This window comes from Halichoerus grypus, chromosome 7, assembly GCF_964656455.1.
Source record: "Halichoerus grypus chromosome 7, mHalGry1.hap1.1, whole genome shotgun sequence".
NCBI classification, from domain to species: Eukaryota; Metazoa; Chordata; class Mammalia; order Carnivora; family Phocidae; genus Halichoerus; species Halichoerus grypus.
Genome location: NC_135718.1, coordinates 151,159,761 through 151,187,396, shown reverse-complemented (window position 1 = coordinate 151,187,396; position 27,636 = coordinate 151,159,761). Strand labels below are relative to the sequence as shown.

General features: G+C 59.7%; 1 protein-coding gene and 1 long non-coding RNA gene across 14 annotated transcripts; one reads left to right on the top strand and one right to left on the bottom strand.

Annotated features, from left to right (window-relative positions):
* The first annotated feature begins 205 nt into the window (after window positions 1–205).
* VANGL2 (VANGL planar cell polarity protein 2) lies at window positions 206–27,288 on the top strand. Of its 13 annotated transcripts, XM_078078463.1 has the most exons (14): window positions 2,385–4,836; window positions 5,260–5,340; window positions 6,099–6,123; window positions 6,793–8,231; window positions 9,039–9,152; window positions 9,618–9,715; window positions 14,522–14,782; window positions 14,922–15,042; window positions 17,723–18,330; window positions 19,031–19,167; window positions 19,698–19,833; window positions 22,908–23,139; window positions 23,844–24,002; window positions 24,248–27,288. In XM_078078463.1, the coding sequence occupies exons 7-14, from the start codon at window positions 14,712–14,714 to the stop codon at window positions 24,428–24,430; spliced, it is 1,647 nt and encodes a 548-aa protein (XP_077934589.1). In that variant the 5' UTR covers window positions 2,385–4,836; window positions 5,260–5,340; window positions 6,099–6,123; window positions 6,793–8,231; window positions 9,039–9,152; window positions 9,618–9,715; window positions 14,522–14,711; the 3' UTR covers window positions 24,431–27,288. The 13 variants fall into 13 exon arrangements, with proteins under 13 accessions (XP_077934591.1, XP_077934596.1, XP_077934589.1 ...); XM_078078462.1 differs by having other exon boundaries at window positions 6,020–8,231; XM_078078461.1 differs by having other exon boundaries at window positions 2,385–5,340; window positions 6,020–6,123.
* Window positions 4,810–13,087, bottom strand: LOC118521732 (uncharacterized). The gene is made up of 3 exons (XR_004910266.2): window positions 12,951–13,087; window positions 6,137–6,267; window positions 4,810–4,941 (listed from the first exon to the last, which is right to left on the bottom strand). It is a non-coding gene; the product is annotated as an uncharacterized LOC118521732 (long non-coding RNA).
* Window positions 27,289–27,636: the final 348 nt, after the last annotated feature.

The following is a 27,636-nucleotide window of genomic DNA, read 5'->3' as shown; positions in this document are numbered from 1 at the left end:
GTAGCCGGCTCTGTGGCCCGCAAGAACGCACACCTCCATCCCCGGGGGTCCGGGGGCTCCGTCTCTCACCGGCGGCTCGGGAAAAGGCGCCCCAGGAGGGAGGGGCTGCGGGCTGGGCCCTGGCCGGGGATCGAGGCCTCCCCGGTCACCGCTCGGGGCGGGGGTCGCCGGGCCGCGGCCTTCTCCCAAGCCCGGGAGGGCCCCGCGCGTCTGGGGAGGTCCGCCGGCCGGGGAGCGGCGGCTCCGGGAAGAGCCGGGCCGCAGACAATGGGCGCGGCGGCGGGAGGGGCGCGACGGCGGGAACAGCCGGGAGGCGGCGCCCGGGAGCGCGCGCCCCCCGCCCCCCCGGCCCCCCGCCCCTCGCCCGCTCCCCTGTCCGTCCCCTCCCCGCTCCGCCGCCGGCTCCGGTGCGATTCCCGGCCCCCGGTTCCGTGCTCCTGGGCCCCGCCATGGGAGCCTGAGCGCCCCCATCCCCCGGCCCCTGCCCCCGGGGCCCCGAGGGGGGGACAGGCAGCGGTCTGGGACGCAGAGGGGGTGGCCGGCCCCGGAGCCCCCTCCGCGCCGCCCTCGCCCGCGCTGCCCGTCCGCCAGCGCCGAGTTCGCCGCGACCCGGAGCGCTGCGGATACAAAGGCGCCGGGCCGAGCCCACCGGCACTTCGGGGCGGCGGTGAGTGCCGGGCCGCGGGGGCGCGGGCAAAGTTTGCCAGAAAAAGAAAGGAGGACGAGAAACAGGAAAGGAGGACAATCGTGCGGGGGGCCAGGGGGTGCCCGGTCCCGGGGCGGGCGGGATGGCTGCTGGGGGAAGGGGGGCTCGGGGCACCCCCCTTCCGGTCCGTTTTCCCACTGCACGGCGGAGTGCCCCCCCAACTTTGCGGAGGGCCGGGGGGCTCCTGGGGAGGGGGCGGAGCCCGGGCCTGGAGAGCCAGGGACTTTCCTGGGCCCGGGGCCCCGGCGGGGGCCTTAATGATCCCGGGGGAGCCGGTTGAAGCCGGAGACCGGGAGTGTGTGTTGGGGGGGGGGGCGGAGAGGCAGTGCAAGGATCGGAGCCTGGAGGTATTGGAAGCGGGGAGGTGTTTAGGGGTGCAGACACACCTTCGGGAGTGTGGGGAGGGACGGGCAGGTATGCATTCCGGGTGTAGTGTGGAGTCTGGGGACCGATCGAGGAGAGTAGAGGGGGTGTGTGTGCTGCTCGAGGACGGGGCTGGCGGGCCGGGTACCCGGGCACTGTGTATGGGGGCCCAGGGACAGGCGCCGGCATCCCTCTCCCCACTCAGATTTACCCATTTGGGGGGCTGGGGGCTCTGCATTAGTGAGTTTTAAAGCATCGGTGGAGGCTCAGTGTGTGTGATTCTTTGTTTTTGTGTGTGTGTGTGTGCGCGCGCCGTGATGTGCTGCGTGTTCCTGCAGGTGGGCCCCTGGGTTTGGAGGTGTAGGGGTTTTTCTGTGGAGGTGTGTGCACCCCGGGAGCAGCTGACCGTGTATCTGGTGTGTGCTTGGATGTGCATTTACGTGTATACTCGGGGGAAGGGGCGTGTGTCTGTGTGTGTGAACTGCGGAGGGGTTTCTGGGAAAGAAGGGTGTAGATACTGAGGAAGGCGGGTGTGTAAGAACAGAATGGGGCATACCTGGATAGGTGTGCGTGCACCTGTGTGGTGGAAAGGGGGTGAGCGAATCTGTTCTCTCGTGTGCAACCTGTGTTGATGGGTACGTCCCAGTGTGTGCACTGCGTTAGGTGGTGTGTGTGTTTCTGAGTGTGTGTTGGGGGTACTACTTCTTGCACCTACAGGCAGATTTTCCTGGTAGAAAGCCTGAAGGACAGCTGTCTGGATGATTCTGCAGCTTCTTGGATGTGGTTCTCTCAGGGCGCAAGGGGAGTGCTTTAAGTATCTGAGACCTACAAGTGGGAGTGAGTGGGCCATCTTAAGAGATGCCTGTTTGGGCGGTGGGTTTTTCTAGAAAAGGGTGTGTGCTGTGGGGAATAGAGAACAGGGGTTCTGGCTGTAGTCCTAGAGGAATCGGAGGCCCTGGAGGAGTCAGGGAGAGAAAGAAGAGGGGCCTCCCCCACCGTCATAGGTTGGGTTCCAGTGCATGGAGAGGCCACATTCTTGGCTTTCCGGCCCAGGCTCAGCCCCCTCAGGCCACAGTTGTCTTGGAAAGCGCCTTGGAGTCTTTGACTTAAAAGCCTACGAACCCTGTCCTTCCTCCAGGACCCTACAGTTCCTGAGGAGTTGGGATTTTAGTATGGGGTGGAGGCCAGAGGAGGCAGCCTGCTGGAGGGATGAACAATGGGGTGTGGTGCAACGGGGTCTGTCCACGGAGTTGAGAAGGTGGCATGGGAGTTCTGGGGAGGTTGGTGGGGTGGGGTGTGGGGGGTTCCTCAAGAGTTTCTGCAGGTGTGTCTGTGCGGGTCCCTTAGTTTCCCTTTTCCCTGGTGACGAGCATGGCTGGGGCGGAGCTGTGGTCTGGGGCCGGGTCTGAGGGTGAGGAACAGGAGCTGAGCCAGTGAGGGGGCAAATGAGTGTCCATGTGTTGGGGAGAGCGTGGGCACCCCTCGAAGGCCGTCCTCACCATCCTGATAATTTGGCGGGAGGTCACCACTGTCGGGGAAGTGGGTGTATCTCTCCCCACAGAAGCGGTGGTTACCCCCTTTGCCTCTCCTCTCTCTTGTCCTTTCTCTTTTGGGGTGAAGGGAAGGGGCTGACCTTCTTGTTTAGGATGCACACTTTATTCTCCGTCGCCCTCTCAGATGCTTTCCTGTTGCCGCCAGGGGTTAGGGTGAGCTGCCCAGTTTTAGGGGCTGAGATTGTGACCACACAAGTTTATCAGGGTCGCTGAGGAACTGGAATTGGAATGTCTGAGTCCCTAAAGGGCCTGTGCAATTGGAATGTTCCCTCTTTAGTCTCCAGGGCTTCCTGGCTTTCCTAAGACTGGGGGATAAGGGTAGTGGGAGTTAGAACATGTTGGGACTAGGGCTGGGGGCAGAGCAGGAAGGACCAGATGCATGATTCCCCCAAGCCAGACACCGTCTGATGGGTAGGGCTCCTGCGGCGAGCGAGGCTCTTGAATCGAGGATGGGGGTGCTCTGGCCCTCGTGCAGGCCTGCTACACCGTGCTGGTGGGGGTGTTCTTCCAAGGAGGACGTGTTGTGCTCAGAGGATGGGAGGTGCCATCTCTGGAAGTACTTCTATCTGGAACCAGCGGACACGTTGGCTCCTCCTGCCCCATTGTCTTGCTTCTGCCTGGTCATTCCTCTGATTCCTCCAAGACGGGCCTCTCCGGTGTGGCTCTCGGCTCCTTCTGCTCCTTCAGAGTCTGAGGAAGGGCCCCCTTTCCTGGCCCTAGAGCAGGACAGACTTTTATCTGTTTGTCTGGTTTCCAAGAGGCCCTTCCGGTTGAGGGGGGCGTGTGCTTGGCTAACAGAAACTTTGGGGGGGGAGGAGGGATGAGCTGGGACTCTCCTCCTCGCCTCTGAGTTTTAGGGACTCCTGTCTGCTCTTTGCACATTCTGCCCTTGACAGCTCCCCACACCCTGACAGAATTGGCTGGAATTAGTACTTCGTAGTGGCGTGACGCGGGGCAAGTTCTTAAACCCCATTCTTTAGCCTCTTGGATGTCTTACAACGCCATCCTCCAACCCCGATGGGGCGTTCCTCCCCCAGTGGCCTCCTTGCCTGGGTTTCAGCTTGCTCCTACCTTCTCTTTTTGCCACTTCCTAGTTCCGAGACCTCAGACAGAAGAGAGAACCTTTTGAAGCCTCACCTGTAAGACGGAGTTAATAGTACGCCCTCCCGCTTCGGTTTCTGAGGGTTCCGTGTAGGAACAGAGCGTGAGCCCTTCACGGCGCCTGGCACGCGGGCAGCGCTCGGTCCCCGTGAGCGGAGCGCTGCGGCTTCTCCCCGCCGCCGTGATGGGAGGCAGCTCTGGGTTGGGGAGCGGAGCTTGGGGTTGGTTCTGCTCTCCTGGCGGACCCCGCTGGGCACCGCCTGCTGTCTGCCCGGGGCCGTGCGAAGCACCGGGGCGAGATGGGCGGGTGAGACGGGCTTTCACAGGGAGACGTGCAGAAACACGTCGATTCACTGTAGCCCAGTGAGTGCTGTATGGAGGTGTGTTCAGGAGGCCACCCGAGCCTGGAGCCGGGGTGCTTGGCCCTGGGGGGGGGTGTCAGGGAAGGCGCAGGGAGGAGATGTGCCCTTCGCTGGCTGAGTTTTTTTAAACAGAGGTGAAATCCACATAATATAAAATTAACCATTTAAAAAAAATTTATTTATTTGCTAGAGAAAGCGAGAGCGCACAAGCAGGGGGAGAAGCAGAGGGAGAGGGAGAAGCAGCTCCCCGCTGAGCAGGGAGCCGGATGCGGGGCTCGGTCCCAGGACCCCGGGATTATGACCTGAGCCGAAGGCAGACGCTTCACCGACTGAGCCCCCCAGGCGCCCCTGGAATTAACCACTTTAAAGTGTGCGTTGGCCTTTAGTAGTTGGCAGCGTTGTGCAGCCATGGCCTCTGAAAGCCTTTTCCCGACCCCGAAAGGAAACCCGTACCTACAAAGCAGCGCTCCCCATCCCCTGCCCCTTCCTCTGGCGACCACCGGTCTTCATTCTGTCTCTGTGGATTTACCTGTTCTGGATGTTTCATAGAAATGAAATTATACACCGCGTGACCTCTTCTGTTTGTCTGCCTTCCCGGAGCACCATCTTTTCAAGGTTCCTTCCCATGGGAGCAGGCATCGGAACCGCATTCCTTCTCATGGCTGAATCGTATTCCACTGTGTGGCTGGACCTTAGCGGGATGTACAGGATGAGCTAGGCAGACGGGGAGGGCCTGCGGAGGGCTCTGCAGGTGCGGGCTGGCGTGCCAGGGGATCGAGGGTGTTGGTGAGCTGCGTGCAGCGTGGCACTGTTGGATCTCAGGATAGGGTGGGGGATCTGGCCTCAGTTTTCCTGCCTGCAAAAGGAAGTCCCATGAGGTTGGTGGGTAATAGGGAGAGGCTGGGATCCTATTGCCTCTTCTCAGGGTCTGGGTGGAGGATGGGACTTTAACTTGCCCTTTCCTCGTCTTTCTCGGGTGGTTCCCTCTTGTATTTGTCTACCCCCATCCCTGCCGGTACCTGTCTTTCAATATCCCCTGTCTCTGAATTGACCTGACATTTCTTCTCTCACCCTCTCCAGGTTGGTAGCCTTGTTCAAGGGGAGGTTTTAGTAGCAGAGGTGAGGGAAAAGCCTGGGCGTGAATCCTAACTCAAACCTCCTCCCCCCCGCCCAGCCCCCCACAGCCTTCCCTTCTCTAGCCTGCCTCCTGGTGATCTGACCTGGGCAGCCCTCCTGTGATCTGGAGAGAAATGAGGTGGGTCAGGGAGAATCTTTCCATCCCTTCCTCCACACTGCGTGGTACGGAGAAGGAGGCAGAGGCCTTGTCTGGTGGGGCCCTTTGGAAATGAGGTGTTGCTGTGCTTGTTTGGTGCCCCTGGCAAGGCTGGTAATTACGTGACAGCTAGGAACGGGTTTGGGAGAAGCAGGCTTGGAATCAGCAGAGCCAAGGACCTCCTGGTAGTCGGGGTGGGGCGGTGAGGGCAGAGGGAAAAGCTGGGGGCTGGGGTGGGACGGCAGACGTGGGGTCCCCTTCCCCAGCCACTGCACACACAGCTGGGCTTAGCACCTGTGGGAGAGTGGGGGTGATTGGCACCCAGCCCCTGCCTCTGTAAGTGTGGAAGGAGGGAGGGGAAGAGGGGGATGGGGGACCTGGGGCCAGCCCCCCACCCTCAACCCAGGAAAGAGGCAGAGAATGGGAAGGGGGGGTTCTGGCTGCTCTCTCAGGCAGGGCTCGGCTGTGGTGGAAGTTAGGGCGGGGTGGTCGTCTGGGGGGCTGCGGCCAGCACCGTAGCCAGAGGTGATTCCATCTTATTCTGGGTGGGGTCTTCTCACAAGGAGAGGATGGGAACGGGAAGTGGGAGGATCGGAGGCGCACCCTCTAAAGGACAAATAGGTGGGAATTAACGTTTTATTGTGCATCTCTTATGTGGCAGACTCCATGATATTCCATATACGTTATTTTGTTGGAAACTCTTAACCTCCTGAAGTAGGCACTATTACTCCATTTTACAGGCCCGAAAACTGAGGTTTAGAGAAGGTAAGCAGCTCACCTGAGATCTCATGACTGCATTGCTCTTCCATTTTCCATAATGCTCCTTCCGCCTGCCCCTGCCTTCTTCCAGTTGAATCTGATTTGCTCATTATTGTCTTTAATCTTGAACTTGAATCACTGCCCGGTCTCCTGAAAGGTGGACATGAGTTTCCTTGTCAGCCTGAGTAGAGACGTCTACCTCTGAGGGCGGGGCCAGGGGGAGTCTTCTGGAAGAAGGAGGTCTCCCAAGAGGAGCACCCCCGGTCACAAGCCTGGGGCAGGGCTGCGTCCTGGCCACAACCTCTCCAGGGGCCGGCCTCTTCCTCTCTCTCTCTGTGGGCCCCTTCACACGTGGGGGGCTCTGGCCACTGCAGCGCATGGGGTCTTGTTTGTGATTGGGAGGGGCCTGGCCCTCATTGCCTGTAGTGTTTTCCAGCAACCCCCAAAATATCCCTCGGACCCCTACTTTCACCAGGGGGCTCCTGGCTCCCCGACCCCAGCCAGAAGAGAGTGTGTGTTTGTGTGTGAGTCTGGGGAGGGGCCTCTGGCTTTTTAGGGTAAGTGGGGATTGGACGGGAATAGGTGCTGAACCCAAGAAAGGTGTGAATGTGGTAACTTAAAAAACAACCAAGTGTGAACAGAGACACTTGTTTTGTCACCTGCTTCATACTCCAGGACTGGAGGTGGCAGATACAAGGGCTGGAGGACGTTGGGACTTCTTTGGAAGAGTGAAACCTCGGTTGGTGACTTAGTCAAGGTGGTGGAGGTCAGTTGGTACGTGGGCCTTTCAGCTGGCCCGGTTTTCCTGTGTAGGAGCTGGGTCACTTGCCAGATCTGGGGCCCCGGGCTGAAGCGTGAGGGGAAGGTTTCCAGAGTAGGGAGAGCCAGGCCCGCACCCGCAGTCACGCTGCGTCACATCCTTAGGCCCAGCCTGCTACTTCTCCTGTATAAACCAGCTTTCGTGCCCCGTGTCCCCAGCTCCCTGCTCCCCCACCACATGTGAGCCCAAGGGTGGCTGAGTCCCCCTCCCCAAGTAGCCACCTGCCACCTCCTACTCCATGGCAGAGGCTGGGCGAGCAGGCTGGGAGGGCCTCCTGGAGTCAGGGTCACTTGGCGCCTCCCTGAGACAGTAGGCTACGAAGAGAGAGGCATTTTTGTGTTCCTCGAGGCTGGGAGTGTGGAGTGCACAGGAATTGATCTGTGAGCAGCCTGCACACCTCCCGTGGTCCACCTTCTCCTGTCCCTGAGGACAACTCGAGGTACCTGTTTTCCTTCTTGGCTCTTCCACAGCTCACCTGATGGGCAGGTAGGGGCCAGTCCTTTGCCCCAGCTGAGGGAGGAAGTTCAGAGCCTGGTGGGTGGGAATTGTGGGGCTGGCTCATTGGTGGAAATTAAACAGGGCATCCAGGCATTTAGAAGCCCTGGTTACCTTCTCACCCGCCTCGCACCCTGTCTCCCCTCTGGCCCCCACCTGGGACAGCTGCCAAAAAGATCACTCACCCTTTCTGCTGTCTACCCTCCCCCTGCCCAGGGTTCCCTTCTCCACTGGCTGGGAATGGGTCTGGGGGAGGCTAGGGAATGAGGCGCCGTGGTGTGGGTGCGTGCATGCGCACGGGTGTATGGTGTGTTGGGGGACAGAGGCTTTCTGCGAGCTGGTGTGGGGGTGGGGGTGCCAGAGAGAAAGCAGAGCAGGTCTCTACAGAACCTGCCCGGCCAGGGTGGGTGGAGCTGGGTGGGGCAGGCGGGAGCCATTCCAGGTTTCAGAGGGGGATCGGAGGGTGGTGTAGGTGTGTGTCTGCGCTTCGGTGTGTGTGTGTGATTTTGGAGGGTACCCACATCACCCCCGCTTTAGATGGAGGGAAGTTGAGGAAGTAGAGGAGCAAGGCTTGGCTCTGGCTCCCCCAGCTCGTTTTCCGTGAGAACGCAGGCTCAGGTATCCTGGCTGGCAGCCCAGTGTGTGGGCTCTCTCCCCAGCGGTGCTCCCTGCACTGGGGTCTGGCCATGAGCAGCTGCTCCGGAAGCTCAGTCACCAAGGTGACCCAAGCCCAGCCGTCCCCTGCTTCTCGGCTCAGGGAGGAGAAGGATCTTGCCCCTGCCCTGGGGCTCGAAGGATGGTGAGCTCATGTCTGGGGCTGTCCTGGGAGTGTGCCTGGTTAGCAGGGCGGGGGCTCCCGGGCTCCCCAGGCCGGCCTTTCCTCCTCCTCAGCGCCCTGAGATCCAGCTGCTAGCTCTGGTCTCATCCAAGGACACTGGGACCTTTTTCAGGGTGCAGGAGTGAGGGTGGGAGCAGATCTCCAGCCCATTTTTGGTCTAGGGCCTGGGGCTGTCCCCAGCCTTTCTCATCTTAATTCTTTTTGTGATGGGGAAACCCAGCATGGCCTCCTGGGAGGGATGGCTTGTCCACCACTGAGGCCGGATGGGGACGATCAGGAAGCATGGAGAGCCTCAGCTGGGTGGGGGAGGGGTGGGGCAGAAACCATCCCTTGGAGGGGAAGGGCTCGGGTCTCGACTGTCTGAGCTTGGGCCTGTCTAGTGTGTCCCTTGTCACGAGGCCCGGGAGTCTCATGGAGGAACCTGGTCTCGCTCTTGAGAGGAGCACACCTCAAAGCCAGAGCGCCAGTCAGGTCCAACAGTGGAGGCCAGGAAGGCATGCCTGAGATGTGACCGTGATGTCTTTCTCTGGGGTGCATGTTTTTATCTGGAAAACATAGGGTTGCACCTCGAAGGCCTCTTCCAGGGGAGTGCTGGGACCTGCCGAGAACTGGGTGGGTCCATGCAGTTTCCTCCCGGGAGGAGGGGAGAGAAGGGGGAGCTTGGGGAATACGTGGGCACAGGTAGAGGTTCTGGCACCTTCCTGGCCTCGGCGGGCAGCCGGTTAGGTGTCTGCATTTGCTCCCACACTGGACACCTCTCACCACCAGCGGTGGCTGTAAGGGCCTGGACTGAGCACATGGCAAAGAGGAAAAACCACCGGTCTGAAGAAGGATAGCTGTGACTTTGAGTCTCTGCCCTCCTCCCACCAGCCTGATGACGTGGTAGGGCGCCCTGTCTTTGTGGGCAGATTTCTAGTTCTTTGGACAGCGGGCGGGGAGGTTGGACCCCCGGTGGCACCCAGGAGAGTGGCCGGCCAGCACGGTGCGTGGACTCACATTGATGTCCTTGGACGTCGGGGCTGTGGTGGGTGAAGCTGAGGGGCCTTGGGCCGGGGGCGCTCACATGCCCACGCCACTCTGTGGGCAGGAGTGGGGACCCGGAGGCAGCGGCAGGTGGATCTGGGCTCTTGTGTAGGAGTCACAGACCTTTAATGGCAGGTGTCCACAGACAGCTCTGCGGGAGGGGTCTGCGGAGGGGATCGTGCCCCTTCCCTTGTGTCCGGCAGCACCAGCCTTCCCCATCTCGGACTGAGAAGAGGGGGGCCATTTGTTTCAAGAGTGGGCCTATCAAGAGCTCTGCCCCGTCAGAGTCAGGAAAGCTATTGGTGTCTTGTCCTCCCCCCGCAGCCGGAAGATCCAACCCAAGTGCCTTCCACTGCGCAGCTGGTCTGCTGCTCACAGCCCCGTCTTCCATAGAGATGAGGAATAACAGGTGCCCTTTTTAGGTACATGTTTGTGTCCGGTCTCCTCCGCACCTTTGCTTTCTTGGCTGAGTCACCCCCCCCAGCCCCACCCTCACCTCTGTCCCGCCTCCTGTCCCCATCCTGGGCCTGAAGGAGCTGGGACTGGGTGGGGGGGTGGTCCTGGTCCAGAGAGCGGGCGAAGGAGGTCGTGATCCTAGCCACCTGCCGGCTGGCCTTCGGTCCCCAGCACCTGCCCCACATTGGGGTGCCCGTGTCTGTGTCCAGCGCCTCATCCACCTGAGCCGCGCCTCCGAGGGGGGCTACGGGGAAGGGTCCAGTCTCAGTCTGCATTTTGGCCAACACCAGCCTTCCCCTCTGTAACCCCCCCCACCCCCCAAGGCCTTGTTCCCTCTGCCTGTTGCCAGGTTCTGAGTGTATTTTTTCCAGAGGCTTCTGATTGTTTCCTGAAGAAACCTGATCCCAGGGCTCAGACAAAAGCTGGGGCTGCCAGAGGAGAAACCCCATTCTCTCCCCCTCTGTCCCTAACCCCCCCCACCTTCACAACCTCCCTCGCTTTGGATGCTGGGTATGGGTTCCAGGACCCGGCTGCCATCACCTAGGCAACAGGGGGCTTTGGTTGCCATGGTGATCAATGTGGGAGAAGCTGGGCAGCCGGGGACAAAAGCCCCCACATTCCCCCCCACCCCTCCCCCCAGTCCCCTTGGGATGGTACTGAGACACATTCCATTAATTTTATTTCTGAAAGGCCTTTGGGGGGAGAAGGGTCTTGTTTTTGTGACAGGCTCCCTTCCTTCTCTCTCTCCTCTCTGGCCTCTTTTTAACCCCAGATAATCCATGGTTGGTTTGAGCAGGGGACTGAGTGAGTGTGTTTGTGTGTCTTGGAGGTGGGGGCAAGGTGAACGCAATGGGACACATTCCATTTCCCAGCCTCCCACCCGCAAACCAGGGCCCTCCCCACCCCCCGGTCCACACCGGGTCTTGCTGCCCTCGAGGTCCACCTCTGACATTTCCACTTGTTGGTCTCATCCAGTGTTCCCCTCCCCCACCCTCTTCCCTGGGAATCCGCCCACCCAGGAGACCCTCCAGACCCCTGATTCCTGAGCTGATGAAACAAGGGCAACTTCTCCCCTTGTCTGCACTCACCTCCCGTCCCTCCCCCAGCCTCTCCAGATTCGGGTTAGTTCCCCGGGTACTTGAGGGGACAGCAGGCGAGGGTCTAAGAAATTGGGTGCTCATTCTGGCCCCTCTGTTTGGTAGGGGAAGGAGGAGCACATTTGGATGCTTTTTGGGGCACCTTGAGTTGGGTTGGTGGGGTGAAGCGGGCCAGGGGAGCAGGGTGTATGCTGGGTCTTTAATACGTGGCTGGGAGGGAGGTAGGGGCTCCAGGCGGAGTCGCTCGGAACAAAGGGTTGGGAGGGGCTGGCACTCTTGTCTGGTTTGAAATTTATCTGTAGGGGAAACACAATGGTACCGGCTTCCCTCCTGGGTGTATTTGAAGTGGTTCTGGTCAGGGCTGTGTGTGTGTGTGTGTGTGTGTGTGTGTGTGTGTGTGTGTGTGTGTGTGTGTGTGTGTGACTTCTTTATTTAGTAGTACAAACAGCAGGATTTATTTATACCACCTCTTTCCAAAGTCTCAGAGGAAGTGTGTGGGGATCGGAGTATGGGCGACCCTGAGCCAGAGTATATTAATTCCTTAACTAATTACTAGCTGAGCAGTGTATAGAAGCATTTCTCTCACCCCCAGGGTCCTCACAGCAGCCCCATCAAGGATGTATCATTATTTTCCGATTTTCCTGATGAGCCTACCAGGCTACAAAGTGCAGAGAAGTTAAGTAACTTGCCTGGGTCACGTAGATGGTGGGTGGGAGAGTCAGGTTTCGAATGCAGAGCCTTGGATGCAAATCCCAGGCTCTCTGTGCTGTTGGCTCTGGAGATGTGAGTGTTAAGGGTGAGGCTGAGATGGTGGGGAGTCCTGGATCCTGCCTCTGTCTAGACCCGGGCGAGGGCAGGTCTGTTCCCCCTTACTTCTCCACCCCCTCTCTGGAGCCCACTCGTTCTCTTGAACCTCCTGGTGGGAATTGGGTCTGGGGACGAGAATAGGCTGCAACAGGCCAGAGAGATGCAGACAAGGTGTGGGAACTGTACTGAGATCTTAGCCAGTAGACGGTTCTCAGGAGCCGGGGTGGAGGAGCTCGATGTGTGATTTGTGGACGGGGTGCTGCATAAGGCCCTGTTCACGGCAACGGTATTTAGAAAGGGTTCGGCTTGGGTTGAGGCTTCATACCTGTGTCCCCTAAGCGTGTGTCTGTCACACGCTTGCCTTGACGTGGGGCTATTGACAACCATCGAAGGGCCACGGGGGTGCCTCCAGATAGCTGGTAGGGGGATCAAGGAATGGAGGGATAGATTTCATCTCCCCACGGTGGTGGCGGGTTCCCCGAGAGTCAGAGGGCGAGTGCATTCCCCAGGTCACTGTCAGTTTCTTGCCCCTTCCCCCGGGAGGGTGGTGGACACAGGTACGTCTCAGTCATCCTTCCTGTTCTCTAGTTGCTGACCGCTTAGTTTAGTGGGAGAAGAGTTAACAACCACACTGAAACCTGTTTCAGTTCTGAACATCATTGACTTTTTGGCAGCATGCGACCTGGTCGGTTTTATTCCCGCCTCCAAACGCTCTCCTGTTCTCGGCTGCCGCGGGAGCCCACTCTTCTGGCCTCCCCCGTCCTCTGGCCTCACCTCGTTGGCCCCTTTGCCTGCTCTTACACACCGGGATTCCCAGAAACTCCTTAACTCATTCCTCTTCCGAGGGGATCCCACACACTCCCACCTTACACCCCGGCACCATCTCCAGCTCAGACTCTCCTGAGTCTGGCTCCTCAGAAACCCTGCTGCCTCCCTGACCGCCTGTCTCATGGCCTTGAACTTAGCCCGCTGGAAATGGAGCTCATTGCCTTCCTCCCGAGATTTGCCCCCCCCCCCCCCCCCCCCGTAATGTCACTACCATCTACTCTCTTGCTCAGGCCAGAGATCCTGGGCACTCCCCTCCCCTCAGCCAGACCTTGGTGGGCCCTGCTGATCCTACCAGCATGTCTCACGCCCGGCTGTTGTCACCTCCTCCAGGCGTGCACGCCTGGAGCAGCCTCCTTCCTTGTGTTCCCACGTTCCCACGGCTGCGCTCCCCTCCCCCAGCCCCTGCCTGCGTAGCTAAAATCCTTCACAGGCTTCCCCTTGGGCTTGGACTAAAACGCGAGCTCCTCACCTGGCCCAGGGATCTTGCGATAGCTTGGCCCCGGCTACCTAGGTGTCCACCGTCCTCTTCCTCAGCTCCAGCCCCACGGGGCCAATGCTAGTTCTTGAAATACACTGAGCTCCGCTGCCCTTGGTCTTCCTGAGCCCGCCTCCCTGCCTTTCTCCTGTACTCTGCCTGGTTCATTGCTGCTCTTCCTTCAGGCTCAGGTGTCATTTTCTCCGAGAGACTTTCCAGAAGCACTCAGTTTCTGGTCGCGGCCCCCAGAGCCGTCTCTCCTGGTTTTCCTGTCGTCACTCCTGCAGTTAGTTATTCATACTCCAGTGTCCTCGTTCCGTGTGCATCTGCCCCACCAGCCTGGGAATGCAGGGTCAGGTCCCCGCCATACCCCCAGGGCCTCGCAGGGAGCGTGGTGCACAGAGGTGCCTGAGAGTGAGTCAATGGGCCGGTGAGTGAGGCTGGGAAATACGCGTGTGCGTGGCTGAGTCATGCGTGCGTGACAGAGGTGGGGCAGAGGGGAGGATGCGCGGTGGCTGCTAGTCGTGGAGGGCTGGGCTCTGGGGCCCAGCAGGATGCGGGTGAGCGTTGGGGAAGCGAGGAGGAGAGCTCATTCTTCTCTGCAGAGCTCAAAGGTGAACATGTAGAATAAAGATGCCGCCCCGAGCACACTCACCCAGGAAGACTCTCGACCTTGCCATTTCAGGGCTTTAGGCTTTTGAATGGTTTCTGCTGCCTTCTCCTCCCCACTCACCCCAACATTATCCATGGTTTCCATTCCTGACCTTGTTCCTTAGTCTGTGTGCACACGCACACACACATACACACACACCCTCTGAGCCTCACGGGGAGCAGCCAGGCTGACCTGGCCCGAGCACGTGCGCACACACACACACACTCCTGAGCCTCATGGGGAGCAGCCAGGCTGACCTGGCCCGAGCGCACACACACACACACACACACACACACCCCTGAGCCTCATGGGGAGCAGCCAGGCTGACCTGGCCCGAGCACGCACGCACGCGCGCACACACACACACACACACACACACCCCTGAGCCTCATGGAGAGCAGCCAGGCTGACCTGGCCCGTGGCTACAGGTCTGTTTGATGGACGTGTTGGCAAGATGGTGACAAGAGCCCTCCTTCTGTGGGCATCCTCAGAAGTTGTGAGTCGGGGGGAAGGAGAAGCCTCTACAGAAGCCAGCGGGTTTCTGCTGCGTGAGGTCTCCGTTGGTCCAGCCTGTCAGCCTGGCCAGAACCTGCCCTCTCTGAGCCATGGTTTTCCTGGCTGAGAATAAGGAAGGCGTTGCCCTGGTTCTCCGCCCCGGGGCGTCCAAGGTCGGGTCGTTCCTAGTGGCCTTTGCTGGCCGTCTTCCCTGCACCCTGTTGGCACAGCTGAGGGGTGCTCCCCCCGGAGGCAGGGCTGGAGCAACTGGGCCCGCTGGGCAGAGCGGGAACCTGGATGGAATATTCTGAGGTTGTGGCTAGGCATCCTGCAGCTGCCCTTTGGGGACTGTCCTCCTCTCTGCCCTGACCTCATGGGGAGCTCCAGCTACTTCTAACCAGCTGCTTCCTTTTCTCAGGAGCGCCGCTTGATTTTCTCTGAGACAAGCCCACTCGTCCAGCAAAATAGAGTCCCTCAGGGTGACGGTTGACTTCCTGAAGGTGCCCCTTGGCCTGAAGAAGCCGGTGCTGAAGGAGGTGGCTGTGGGGCCCCCCAAAAGGCCCCAGCCTGTGGCCCTGGAGCGCTATAAGGCGCGGCGTTCAGACGCCATGGACACCGAGTCCCAGTACTCGGGCTATTCCTACAAGTCGGGCCACTCCCGCAGCTCCCGCAAGCACAGGTGGGCAGGCATGGGGGTGATGTGGGTGCTGGAGGGTGTGTTGGGGGTGCTTGAGAGGTGGGCGCGCACAGGGGCTGCTGAGAAGACCCAGGTCCCCCCTTTGACCTTCTGTGCCCGTTCCCCTGGCCTCCTGCTGCAGGGACCGCCGGGACCGGCACCGCTCTAAGAGCCGAGATGGGAGCCGCGGGGACAAGTCGGTGACGATCCAGGCTCCAGGGGAGCCCCTGCTGGACAACGAGTCCACGCGAGGGGATGAGCGGGTGAGCATCCGCGGGCACGGGGTCTGGGCCAGGTGATTTCAGGCTGCTCCGTGAAGCTGGAGGTCCATCCGATGGGGAGGGGCCTGGAGACCTGGTCTCTTCGGACAGAGGCCCTATCAGGGAGGGCATCTTGTGTCACACTTACTCCGCTTGGTGTCCCAAGGTAGGACCCCGCTTCAGTAGAATTCAGGGAATTTCAGTAGAGACCCCTTTGGAAGCCGTAGCTTCTTCCTCCTCATGTCAGAGAGGTAAGGTGGCCGGGGCTGTGTCGTGGGCGTTGCCTGGGTCCTCTGCATGGAGGCCCGCGGGTCCGGTGGGCCGGGAACCGGGGCAGGAGGGCGCGGTGGGTGGGGTCTGGGAGGGAGGGCAGCGCTGAGTTTTCCTTGAGCCCCGAGGCGTGGGCACTGCCGCGCCCTCTGGTGTCGGCCTGCAGAATCGCATCGCCTGGGTCTGGAGGGAAGCAGGTGTGGGCGGAGTCGGAGAAAGGAGGGGGAGCGGGGGGCGCCCCGAAGGACCCTGTCACTGGAGGGGGGCGGCGGTGAGCAGGTTGCTCCTGCTCCAACCTCTGTGGCCCACTGTGCTCACCAGCAGGGAGGTCAGTAGGCAAAACGCAGCGCTGGATTAGGGCAGAGGCAGGATTTGAAGTGACTGGGGTGGCCTGCGTCTCGTGCCTCCCGCTCTTCCTTCTTGGGGGCATCTCAGGCTGGAGACTCCCAGCTCCTTTTCCCTCACAAGAAATCTCTGTGACTGACATTGGGACTTCTGGGTCTTGGGAGCAGATGAGTACCTAAGGGAAATATTCTTTCTCCCTCTTTCCCAGTCCTGTCCTCTCCCTGAGACCTGGCCTCCTGAGTTCTTGAAGGGACCCCGAGACATGGTCAGCTCACCTGCTGTGGGGGAGGAGGCCACAAACCCTTGATCCTTGGAGAGGGTAGGCAGCGTGTGTGTGGGGGGGGGCATCAGCCTAGAGTGAGGAGTTGATCCAGTTCCTCGAGCTGAAAGTGGTCAGTGCACCCACTTTCTTTCATCAGATCAGACTCTTCTCCTGTCCTTGGGAAGCCCCTGATCACTGACCCTGCCAGGCATCTCCTACACTCCCCAGTCGGTGCCTTAGTCCTGAGAGTGTCTCTATCCCCATGAAGGGTATAGGCACTGATGGCTACTGGTGGTCTTGGGGCTCCTTTGTGGGATGGTGTCTGGCCTCTGCAGAAATTGCTCGAGTGAACCATACTCGGAAGGACACTGGGGACCTCAGCCTGTCTACCCCCTTGCCTCCAGGAACAGGCAGGCTCTGTGCTGCGGGCAGACCAGAGACCCAGGGTGGCCCTAGTGTGTCATCTCCCATGCCCTACACTGATCACTTGTCTTCTCCCTCTTTGCCCTCCGGGGTCCTCTTCCCTTTGCCACACTGCTTTTTTTCAGGTCACTCCCTTAGTCAGAAACCTTGAGTGGCTTGAGGTCTGGAGAACAGGTGCTTCTGGTTTAGCCTAGTTTGCAGGTAGCCTGCTCAGGCTCCAGCTGGCCATGCCCGGCTCTGCTCCTGGCACACGCACCCTGCTCGTCCTCTGGGTGCCTCAGCGCACCCTGCCAGCCTCTGAATGTTTGAGTGATTCATGGGGGTCTTGTTAACATGCGGCTTCTGGTGCGTCAGTGTGGGGTGGGCCTGAGAAGCCGCGTTTCCAGCAAGCTCCCAGGAGATGTCCATCCACACTGTTGGTCCGCAGATCACATTATGAGTAAACAGGCCTTAGGGATTGTTAAGTGAATTCAGTGATTCTCAATTTTGGATGAACAATAAAATCACCTGGTTTTTATTTATTTATTTATTTATTACTTTTTTAAAGATATTATTTATTTGAGAGAGAGAGCGTGTGAGCGAGCACATGACCAGGGGGATGGGTAGAGGGAGAGGGAGAAGCCGACTCTCCACCGTGGGGAGGGCTGGATTCCAGGACCTGGGGATCATGACCTGAGCTGAAGTCAGATGCTTAACAGACTGAGCCACCCAGGTGCCCCCAAATCATCTGGTTTTTAATTTTTATTTATTTTTTTAAAGATTTTATTTATTTATTTGACACAGAGAGACAGCCAAAGAGTGAACACAAGCAAGGGGGTGGGAGAGGGAGAAGCAGGCTTCCCGCCGAGCAGGGAGGCCGATGACAGGACTCGATCCCAGGACCCTGGGATCATGACCCGAGCCGAAGGCAGATGCCCAACGACTGAGCCATCCAGGCGCCTCTCATCTGGCTTTTTTAAAAAAAAGGTGGTGGTTCTCCTGGGTGGGATCTGGGCATTGGTGTTCTTTCCCCAGCTCGCTACTGTGTGCCGCGAGGGTCCAGGTCTCAGAGGCGCCAGCCCTGCAGAGACCAAGCTTGGACACAGAGTGGAGCTCAGTAAATATTTTGGTGGTTGCATATCAGCTGATGGCCCTCTCTTCTCTCTCTTGCCCTGCCTCTGCCCTCCGTTTCCCCTCCCCTCCCCCCCTTCCTTTCCTCTCCCCTTCCGCTCCCCTATCTCCCCTATCTCCCCTCCCTCTTCTCCTTTTCCTCTCCCCCTCCTCACCTTCCTTTCCTCTCCCCTTCTGCTCCCCTATCTCCCCTTCCTCTTCCCCTTTTCCCCTCCCCCCTCCTCCCCTCCTCCTCCCTCCCCTCCCCCGGGGCTTCGGCCCCTCTGGCTGTAGGATGACAACTGGGGGGAGACTACCACAGTAGTAACGGGCACCTCCGAGCACAGCATCTCCCACGATGACCTCACGCGCATCGCCAAGGACATGGAGGACAGTGTCCCGCTGGACTGCTCCCGTCACCTGGGTGTGGCGGCCGGGGCCACGCTGGCGCTGCTCTCGTTCCTCACGCCGCTGGCTTTCCTGCTGCTGCCCCCGCTGCTGTGGCGCGAGGAGCTGGAGCCCTGCGGGACGGCCTGCGAGGGCCTCTTCATCTCCGTGGCCTTCAAGCTGCTCATCCTGCTGCTGGGCAGCTGGGCGCTGTTCTTCCGCCGCCCCAAGGCCTCGCTGCCCCGCGTGTTCGTGCTGCGCGCGCTGCTCATGGTGCTCGTCTTCCTGCTCGTGGTGTCCTACTGGCTCTTCTACGGCGTGCGCATCCTGGACGCCCGCGAGCGCAGCTACCAGGGCGTCGTCCAGTTCGCCGTGTCGCTGGTGGACGCCCTGCTCTTCGTGCACTACCTGGCCGTGGTCCTGCTGGAGCTGCGCCAGCTGCAGCCGCAGTTCACGCTCAAGGTCGTGCGCTCCACCGACGGCGCCAGCCGCTTCTACAACGTGGGCCATCTCAGGTGTGGGCGCGGGCCTGGGAGGAGGCCGAGGGGCCTGCAGGGCTGTGAGAGGCCGGTGGGGCGGGCGGGGAGGAGCTGGAGGGCCGTAGGCCGCAGTGCAGTACTTTGCACACAGTAGGTTTTCAACAGCGCAGGGTCCCGGGGCAGGTTGGACTGGGAGTTAGCAGTGGGGAGAGAATAGTGAACCAGTGGGGACCTTAAAGAGGGCTGGACCAAAGGGCACGAACGGGGGCTTTTGGGAATCACTTTCCTGGCCTTCTTGGAGGCACAGCCTTGGTGAGCCCTCAAGTGAGTGGTCACTGAGATGAGCTGGCCAGAGGAGGGACCCCCAGAGGAAAAGAAAACGGGGGAGTTCCTCTGCACCCCCCCCCCAAGCCATACGGAGTATCAGGAGCACCTCCTGGTCCTGGAGGGAATCTTGGGGAACTCTTGGAGGGGGTGAGGTGACCCTTTTGGGGGACCCAGGCCCAATGCCTTTTCTCCCCTGGGCTTCAGCACAGCAGGGAAGGACTAGCAGGCCCAGCCCTGGGGAAGGCTTGGGAGCCTGGTAAGTCGACCTCAGGCCCTGAGCCAGGCTTCTTGGAAGCAGCTTGTCCCTGTCCTTGTCCTTTCTGGCCCTGCTGATCTGCCCTGATGTCTCCTTCCCCCGGCACCCCTTGTCTGTCCCTTCTCCCTCCCCCTCCTGCCGTTTCCCCCACAGCATCCAGCGTGTGGCAGTGTGGATCCTGGAGAAGTATTACCATGACTTCCCCGTCTACAACCCTGCCCTCCTCAACCTGCCCAAGTCCGTCCTGGCCAAGAAGGTGTCTGGCTTCAAGGTGTATTCCCTCGGAGAGGGTGAGCGGCCCTGCTCCCCTGCCCTCCTTTCCGTCCCGTCCCTGAGCAGGGCTCTGTACGTGCTCGCCCTGCTGTGCTCGCCCTGCTCGCTGTTTTTCTCAGCCTCTTCCCTTGCTTTCCCCAGCCCCGTTTCTTCTGTCATTTCCCTGGACTCCAGGTGGCTGGTGTTAGCTGCTGATTCTCCTTGCTGTCCCTTTACACTGCGGTGTGTGTGTGTCGTCGTGCCCCCCCCCCCCTTCTGACTTCTCTGCGTCTGCTCACCAGCCCTGGTCCTGAGCCCTCAGCTCTCTGAGCTCCAGGTCCTCCTGCACCAGGAGGAGCATGTGCAGGACTCCTGCCCTCCGGGGCGCTCCCGGTGGCCGACCTGTGGGCCTCTCCCAGCTGTGGCCGGGAGGGTTGGGAGTGGCGGTACTGCCAGGGGGTGGGCACAGCTTCCTCCGGATGCGTCAGGTTGCTGTCTCCAGACTTCCTGGGATGGGAAGCGAGCATGCCCTGAAGTGACTGTGCCCGTCTCTCCTGCTCCTGCGCAGAAAACAGCACCAACAACTCCACAGGCCAGTCCCGGGCTGTAATCGCTGCGGCGGCTCGGCGGCGGGACAACAGCCACAACGAGTACTACTATGAGGAGGCTGAGCATGAGCGGAGGGTGCGCAAGCGCAGGGCCAGGTGGGTCCCCGCTGGGTGAGGACGGGAGGGGGAGCCTGGGGGCCCGCTGGGTGTGGACGGGCCAGGGGAGCCTGGGGGCCTGCTAGGTGAGGACGGGCGGGGGAGCCTGGGGGCCTGCTGGGTGTGGACGGGCCAGGGGAGCCTGGGGGCCTGCTAGGTGAGGACGGGCGGGGGAGCCTGGGGGCCTGCTGGGTGAGGACCTGCCAGGGGAGCCTGGGGGCCTGCTGGGTGAGGACGGGCAGGGGAGCCTGGGGGCCCCCCCGGATGTGTATGGGCGGGGTGGGGTGGGGGAGCCTGGGGGCCCGCTGGGTGAGGACCTGCCAGGGGGGCCTGGGGGCTCTCTGGGTGAGGACGGGCTGGGGGAGCCTGGGGGCCCGCTGGGTGAGGACGGGCGGGGGAGCCTGGGGGCCCGCTGGGTGAGGACCTGCCGGGGGAGCCTGGGGGCCTGCTAGGTGAGGACGGGCAGGGGAGCCTGGGGGCCCCCCGGATGTGGATGGGCGGGGCGGGGTGGGGGAGCCTGGGGGCTGCTGGGTGAGGACCTGCCAGGGGAGCCTGGGGGCCCGCCGGGTGAGGACGGGCGGGGGAGCCTGGGGGCCCGCCGGGTGAGGACGGGCCGGGGGAGCCTGGGGGCCCGCTGAGTGTGGGCTGGCTGGGAGAGGAAGACCAGCAGGCCTGTGCACCCGTCAGGATGGGGTGCGCTGTGAGCATCTGTGTCCTGTGGCTGCCAGGACAAATTCCGTAAGCTGGGCGCGTAAACCAGTGCACGCTTCTCAGCTCATAGTCCTGCCAGTCAGGCCCTCGGTGTCAGGGCCGAAATCAAGACCATGCCCATCTGAGCCTGGGTCCTCTTCCAAGGTCATTGGAATCAGTTCCTTGTCACCTGGCCTCACGGGTCAGGATACGGTAGTTCGAATTTTCCTCTGACCTGTTCTTTCTCTCTGGAGAAAACTCTGCTTTTAAAGAGCTCACGTGATAAGATCAGGCTGGTCAGGGTCATCTCCTTGTTTTATAATGTCCAAGTCAACTGACTCGGCACTTGAATTATATGTGCAAAATGTACGGCGTGAACTGAATAGCCAGGAGCCGGGAACCTGCTGGAGGTGAACGGGGCATCTTGGAATTGTGCCTCCCACCGTGGAGCAGGGACCTGGCAAACCATGTGAGCCTTGCCCGCAGCAGTGGGGACTGAGGCTGGACTGGGCCTCCTACCAGTAGCTCTTGGAGGCCTGCTTAGCTGATGGTACCGTTTTACCTGCAAAAAATGAGGTTCCAGGGCGCCTGGGTGGCTCAGTTGGTTAAGCGACTGCCTTCGGCTCAGGTCATGATCCTGGAGTCCCTGGATCGAGTCCCGCATCGGGCTCCCTGCTCGGCAGGGAGTCTGCTTCTCCCTCTGACCCTCCCCCCTCTCATGTGCTTGCTCTCTCATTCTCTCTCTCTCAAATAAATAAATAAATAAATCTTTAAAAAAAAAAAAAAAAATGAGGTTCTGGCACTCATATCTTGGTACATTCTTAAATACTGTCCTCGCTCCTCCCTTTTTCCTGTTCACATTATTATGTACACTTAAGTCATGCCTGAAGAGTCTTTCCTTGGTGCCTGCCGCTGCCATGTCCCACCGTGGTGTGTTGGGATTTCCACGGGGCCTCCGACAGGAGAGGGCCCCGGCATTTGACCATCCTCATTGCCCTCTGCCTCTCCTCACCCGGTCTCTAGGCTTTAAGGGAGGAAGTTATCCCTTCCCCTGTCCTGACATGAGGCTGGTGTCCCAGCAATGCTATTTTTTTTTTTTTTAAGATTTTATTTAATTATTAGCATGAGCAGAGGAACAGAGGGACAGGGAGAAGCAGGCTCCCCGCTGAGCAGGGAGCCCGATGCGGGACTCGATCCCAGGACTCTGGGATCATGACCTGAGCTGAAGGCAGACGCTTCACTGACTGAGCCACCCAGGCGCCCCCAGCAATGCCATTTCTTTGACATTCCAGCATGTCTCCTGTTGTTTCAGAAATGGCCCTAGTGGGAAGGAACCCAGCGGTGCCACACACGCCCTTCACCTTCTGCCCCAAGCAGGGTTTTTGGATCTCCTCCGCTGCTAACACCATTCTTGGCCTGTAGCGGACATTTCCTTCCCCTATTACCTTGGTTGTCACCAGGTGAAAGCTTTTCCCTTGGTTCACCCGAGATAAAGGTCTTTTCAGAAGGAGCTGCACCGAGACACAGAAGCATAAGAATAAATAGAGAACTGTAGCCGCACACGAGCCACAGTTTACTGAGCCCAGAATCCCACCCTCAGCTACCCCAGGTTCCAGGTTCCTGGGTCTCCAGACGCTGCCATGTGTCTGTATGCGTTTAATGTAAATTGACTTCTTTTTCCTGCTTCCCCCTTAACACCGTTTTTGAGACTCACCCCTGCTGCCCCTGATCCGGTGTGTGGCGTCTTGTCGCGGCGAGGTGGTTCACGGGTGCGTCGCACCCCCTCGGCGGCATTTGGATTCTAGTCCTCTTCCTCCTTTGCGTGTCTTGATGAGTAGTGCTGCACGAACGTTCTCATTCTCTGTCTGCCGGCCGGCCGCTGAGGGCTTCCATGTCTGCAGCCAACGAGGTCTCTTGAGGCTGTTTGGCTCACCTCTGCCATTTTGCTCTGGTGTTCTTGCCTTTTTCTTCCTGGTTTGTAGTCAGTTTCTTGCAACCCCACCCCCAGACAGATGTTAACGTCGCCCATGCCCTGTGCTTGTCTGGTAGTTTGTCAGCCAGCGAGGCGTGATTTGGGGGTCTCAGGTAGGACGGCGTCTGCCACCGGCCCTGGCTGTCTCTGGCTTTAACGCTGGAGTCCATGCGGTCGGCTCCCGGAGCTCTACAGCTGTCTCCTGCCTTGCCCCCCCCCCGTCACACCGTGCATGTGCACCCCCACACGCACACAGCCCCCATAGCCCAGCCCTTGGCTCCAGGTGGGTTTGTGTTGTTTTGGCGGGGGGGGGGGGGTGCCCAAGGCCTGACCTCACTCAGGCTGCTGGAGGGCTGGAGCTGAGGGAAGGACGGGAGGTGGGCGTGTGGTCCAGGCCCCTCCTGTCCCCCAGGCTTGTGGTGGCGGTGGAGGAGGCCTTCACTCACATTAAGCGGCTGCAGGAAGAGGAGCAGAAAAACCCGAGGGAGGTGATGGACCCCCGGGAGGCAGCCCAGGCCATCTTCGCCTCCATGGCCCGTGCCATGCAGAAGTACCTTCGCACCACCAAGCAGCAGCCCTACCACACCATGGAGAGCATCCTGCAGCACCTCGAGTTCTGCATCACTCACGACATGACGCCCAAGGTAGGCCCACTCTGCTGCCCGCATCCCGCCTCTCCCCGCTCCCGGCCTGCCTTGCCACGGGGCTCGCTGCACCCAGCCCTGCAGCCCGGCCCTCCTCTGCTCCCCCTCCGCCTTGTGGTCTCTTCTCCCATCCCTGCCCCACCCCCCACCTCTGCTCGGAGTCAAGTTCCCAGGCGGTGAGGGGCAGGGGCAGCTTCCAGACTTCTGGGAATGGCTGAGACCTGACTCCCATCTCTGCAAGGGCTCTGCTGTTGCCACACCGAGTCCCCCCGTCCCCCTTCACCGCCACCGAGTGTTCTTTGTGCTCATCTCGAGCTGTTACCCTCCCCTCAACTTTATTGTCCGCCTCCTAGAATTGCGTCCCCAACCACACTTGGTGAGCAGGGTGACAGCCTCTGTGAGAGCCGATGCAGGAGAAGCAAGAATGAGGGTGGGCTCGCGGTCCTAGCCTGCGGCGGGGAAAGTGCGGGGCGCAGGTCCTGACCCTGGGCGCCCCCCTCCTCTGTGGGCTCCGCTTCCCCATGTTTACAACAAGGGTCTGAGGCAGAGGAGCCCAGCCCCTTTCTGCTCTAATGTTCTAGATGGTGTGGAAGCAGAGCGTGAGCTGGGGGACATCTTGGTTGTCTCTGGAAGCTGTGCCCCCAGGGGGCGAGGGTGGCAGGTGGGTGGGAGAGAGGCCCACACAGCCCCTGGCCCCTCCTCAGGCCTTCCTGGAGCGGTACCTGGCGGCCGGACCCACCATCCAGTACCACAAGGAACGCTGGCTGGCCAAACAGTGGACGCTGGTGAGCGAGGAGCCGGTGACCAGCGGGCTCAAGGACGGCATCGTTTTCCTCTTAAAGCGCCAGGACTTCAGCCTGGTGGTGAGCACCAAGAAGGTCCCCTTCTTCAAACTCTCCGAGGAGTTTGTGGATCCTAAGTCGCACAAGTTTGTCATGAGGCTGCAGTCTGAGACCTCGGTGTGACCGAGCAGCGGCGGCAGGGGGGGCGCGGGGCTCCTGCGGGCGGGGGAGGGCTCGGCTCTCGTCTCCCGCCGCCCTTCGGCCTCCTGCCCCCGTTTACTTTTACTTGAATTGACCCCCCACCCGTCTGCTCCCCTCCTCCTTAGTTGCCCCACATGAGCCTCAGGAGGCCGCCTGCGTCAGCAGAGCCTGGGAAGCTCGCTCTCTCCCCCCAGCCCTCACTTGGTGTCATCCTGCAGGAAGCCGTGCCTCTCGCCCTCTCCCTCCCAGAAGGATGGCGGTCTCTTCTGAGAGGGGGCGGGGACCCCCTGCGCCCCCACCCCCCCTGAGCCGGGTTCTCGTAGCAATGCTGTGGCCCCAGCAGGGTGTCCCCGGGGCACAGACACGACTCCAGAGAGCCATGGTGCCAAACTCCTCCAGGAGGTGGGTTATCCACTCTTCCTGCCCGCTCAGCCTGCCCGGTACAAACGCTGAGTTCTTGGGGCAGGATACCCCTGCGTCCCCCCACACGGCCCGAGTCAGGGGTCTCCCCGCCACGGTCATTGGCCTCGGCTGTCAGAGCCTCCCCTGCACGTCCACACGCATTCAGAGCGAGGGAAGATCCTGCCCTTCACTCCAAAGTCTCTCCCTTCTGTTTCTGAGTTGTATGGTCTGTGACCACAGGCAAACTGAGGCAGAAGCCCTCTGTGACCACGTTTCCTGGGCCATGGGGGACAGTGCCTTCCCTCACTCGGTCCACCTGGGCAGCCTCTGAGCGAAGGACGGGAGAGACCCGGGGAACATCACAGATCCCTGCCCTCCGAACCTACCTGTACTTTCGTTCCCGCCTTGCTGGGGCAGGTTTCCCCTTCCTGCTGAAGGACGGCAAGTAGACAGACACCAGCCCAGGTTTAGTGGCTTGCAGACCATGACCCGACCCCCAAGGTCTGAGACCAACATTCCCCGCCCCCCCGTGTGTCTTTTCTCAGCGCCAGGGACCTGTTGCCTCATCTCGTTTTGGGGGGAGCCGGTAGCCCCCTCGTCCCCTGCCTTAAGCCCACTTCTTTGCCTCAGGGGTCTCTCTTCCTTGGCTGGCCAGGGTGCCCTCCTGTCTCCCTGCCTGGTTCTCTGGGCGCTTGTCTCCCTCAGTGCTGGGGTGAGGGGCCAGGATTGCCGCCTTCATGGGTATCCATCCCTCACCCTGTCGGGCTTCTGTAGTCTCTACACCCAATCCGAATTCTCCAGAGTTTAGGTCTCGTTTTGAGCAAAATCCACTGGCCTTCTAAGACATATTTTCAGTGTACATCTGAGCCTTTCACTCAGACGTGTTTCAATTACGTAGTTTTAGCCGAGGGAACTGGAACCTCCAGCCGGGGTCCACGGGGAGGGCCATTCGTGGCTGGGCTGGAGTGTGCCCCGGGGCCAGGCCTCTGAGTAACTCGCTGTGTCCCCTCTCAGGCCCATCTTCTGGCAGACTCACTGGTTCTTGCCACGCGGAGCGCCCCATGAGCTCTGATCCCCACTGGTCTCTGACCAGGGAGGCTTCCTGTCTGTGTAGGGACAGCCTGGGCGTGATGGAGCCCCGTGATGGCCTTTCCCCCCTTGTTCTCTCTGAAAAAGCACATCTGTCCACCCACCACTTCCTAGAGAAGGGCTCTTCAGTTTGCGCTGAGCCCGATCCCCACAGGTGTGGTTTGGGGGCTGACTTAGGCAGTGCCGGAGGGAAATGCATCCTATCCTGGGGGTTGTGGGAAGGTATTTTTTCTTCTCTTCAAGGACCTGGTTTCAGAGGAGTCCCTCCTGGGTCACATTTCTAAATACCTCACTATCCTGGAAAACGGGGCCTGGATGGTGGGCAGGAGCGGGGTGTGGGGTGACGGAAGGACCGGGTTAGGGCGGGCAGACGGAACGTATTTGGGATCTTCGTTGCGGCCCTACGTTAGGGGCGGGGGAGTGTTTATTTTCAGAACCTGCCATGTTTTTAATCACTGTGATTTTTTCATTCCTTTTTCCTAAAACAAAAAGCAAACTTTCCCCCCAACTCTCTAAGCACTAAGGGCTGTAACTGAGAACGGTAGTGTTTTGGTCCTTTGCGTCAGAACTGTGGTATCTTTGTTTTCTTTGACGATTATTATAATTATTATTATTTTGTAAAGTGTCAGGATGAGTTGTCAGGTGTTTGGCTGCGTGTGTCTGTGCTTCTCCCGCACGGGGAGTTGTCTTCATGCTGTGAACTGCTGTGGGGCGCGCCGCGGGCCCAGGCCCTTGGCGCACTGTCCCCCCTTCTCTGCCAGTCCCGCCACGCGCTGGGTTTTCTTACTCTTCTCCTGTGGGGGCGCACCTACCTGCGCCCCCCCCACTCCCCCAGGACACCGGACGTGTGGCTGGGTCTCTGTGACTCCTCCCCACCACCCCCACCAGGCCTTCCTGTCATCACCTTGGAGCCCCCTGGGGATGCTGCACCTCAGGCCGTCACCCACCTCGCCACACTGCCGCGTCCCCACCGGTCCCCTTTCTCTTACACGACCCTTCACGCTCCGTTGACTCTTGCTTATTTCTTTTTGATCCTTCGTCGTCTCTCCCCATGCCTGTCCCATCTGAGCCTTTCATTTCTTGCTCCGCATTCCTGTCGCAAAGCCCGCCACGGTACCTGTGAAGAGGCATTGGGACCCCCCGAAACACCCCTTCCCAGAGTCTGTGCTGCTCTCCTCTGTGGGGCCCGAAGAGCTCCCTCGCCCCTCCCTGCTGTCTGTCCGTCCGTCTGTCTGTCTGTCTTTTTCCCCTGCCCTTCCCCCAGGGCAGCATCTGCTGATGGATTCGGTCCTGGTGTGTGATTGTTGTGATTTGTTCTGTGCGCGAAAGGAAGGGGGCTTGTTTTGGGTCCCTTCCAAGTGAGATTGTAAATGTAGAATTTGCCACTGTTGAATCTAGATTTTTTTTTCTTTTCTTCTCTTTCTTTTTCATTTCTTTCTTTTTCTTTTCTTTCTTCTTCTTCTTCTTTTTTTTTTTTTTTTTTGGGTTACAGAGACCTTGTGCATGCATGTAGAAAATTGTAAAATGTAAATTTTTTTTTAATATATAAAAAGCTTGTTTTTACAGTTTGCAGTGGATCTAAACATAATGGCAATTTTAGGGATTTTTTTTTCTTAAACATAGGAACTAAAACTGTACAAATTTTTTTTATATGAAATAAAGACATTGGACTTTTGTGGGGGCATTCTGTTGTTTTTCTTTTTCTACTGGAGTGGGAGCAAAAGAAGTCGGATGTGCTCCTTGTTAGGGGGAGAGCGGCCAGCAGGGGGCAGTGTGAGCTCAGCATTCCTCCGCTCGCCCTCGGGCCCGTGAGACTGGAAACTACCTATTCTGAACCCAGATTCCAAGAAGTGAAGACTCGGCTGTTCCTTGGGGTGGTTGTCAGGATAAGGAGGAAGGAAAGATTACTTTCCGGGTGGATCCAGAGGATTTTCAGGCAGTTGGTGATTTCAGTCAACTGTGATAGCTCATCACATTTCATTGAGAAAAATTCCTGAAGTAGCTCTCTTCTAAGTATCTTCTC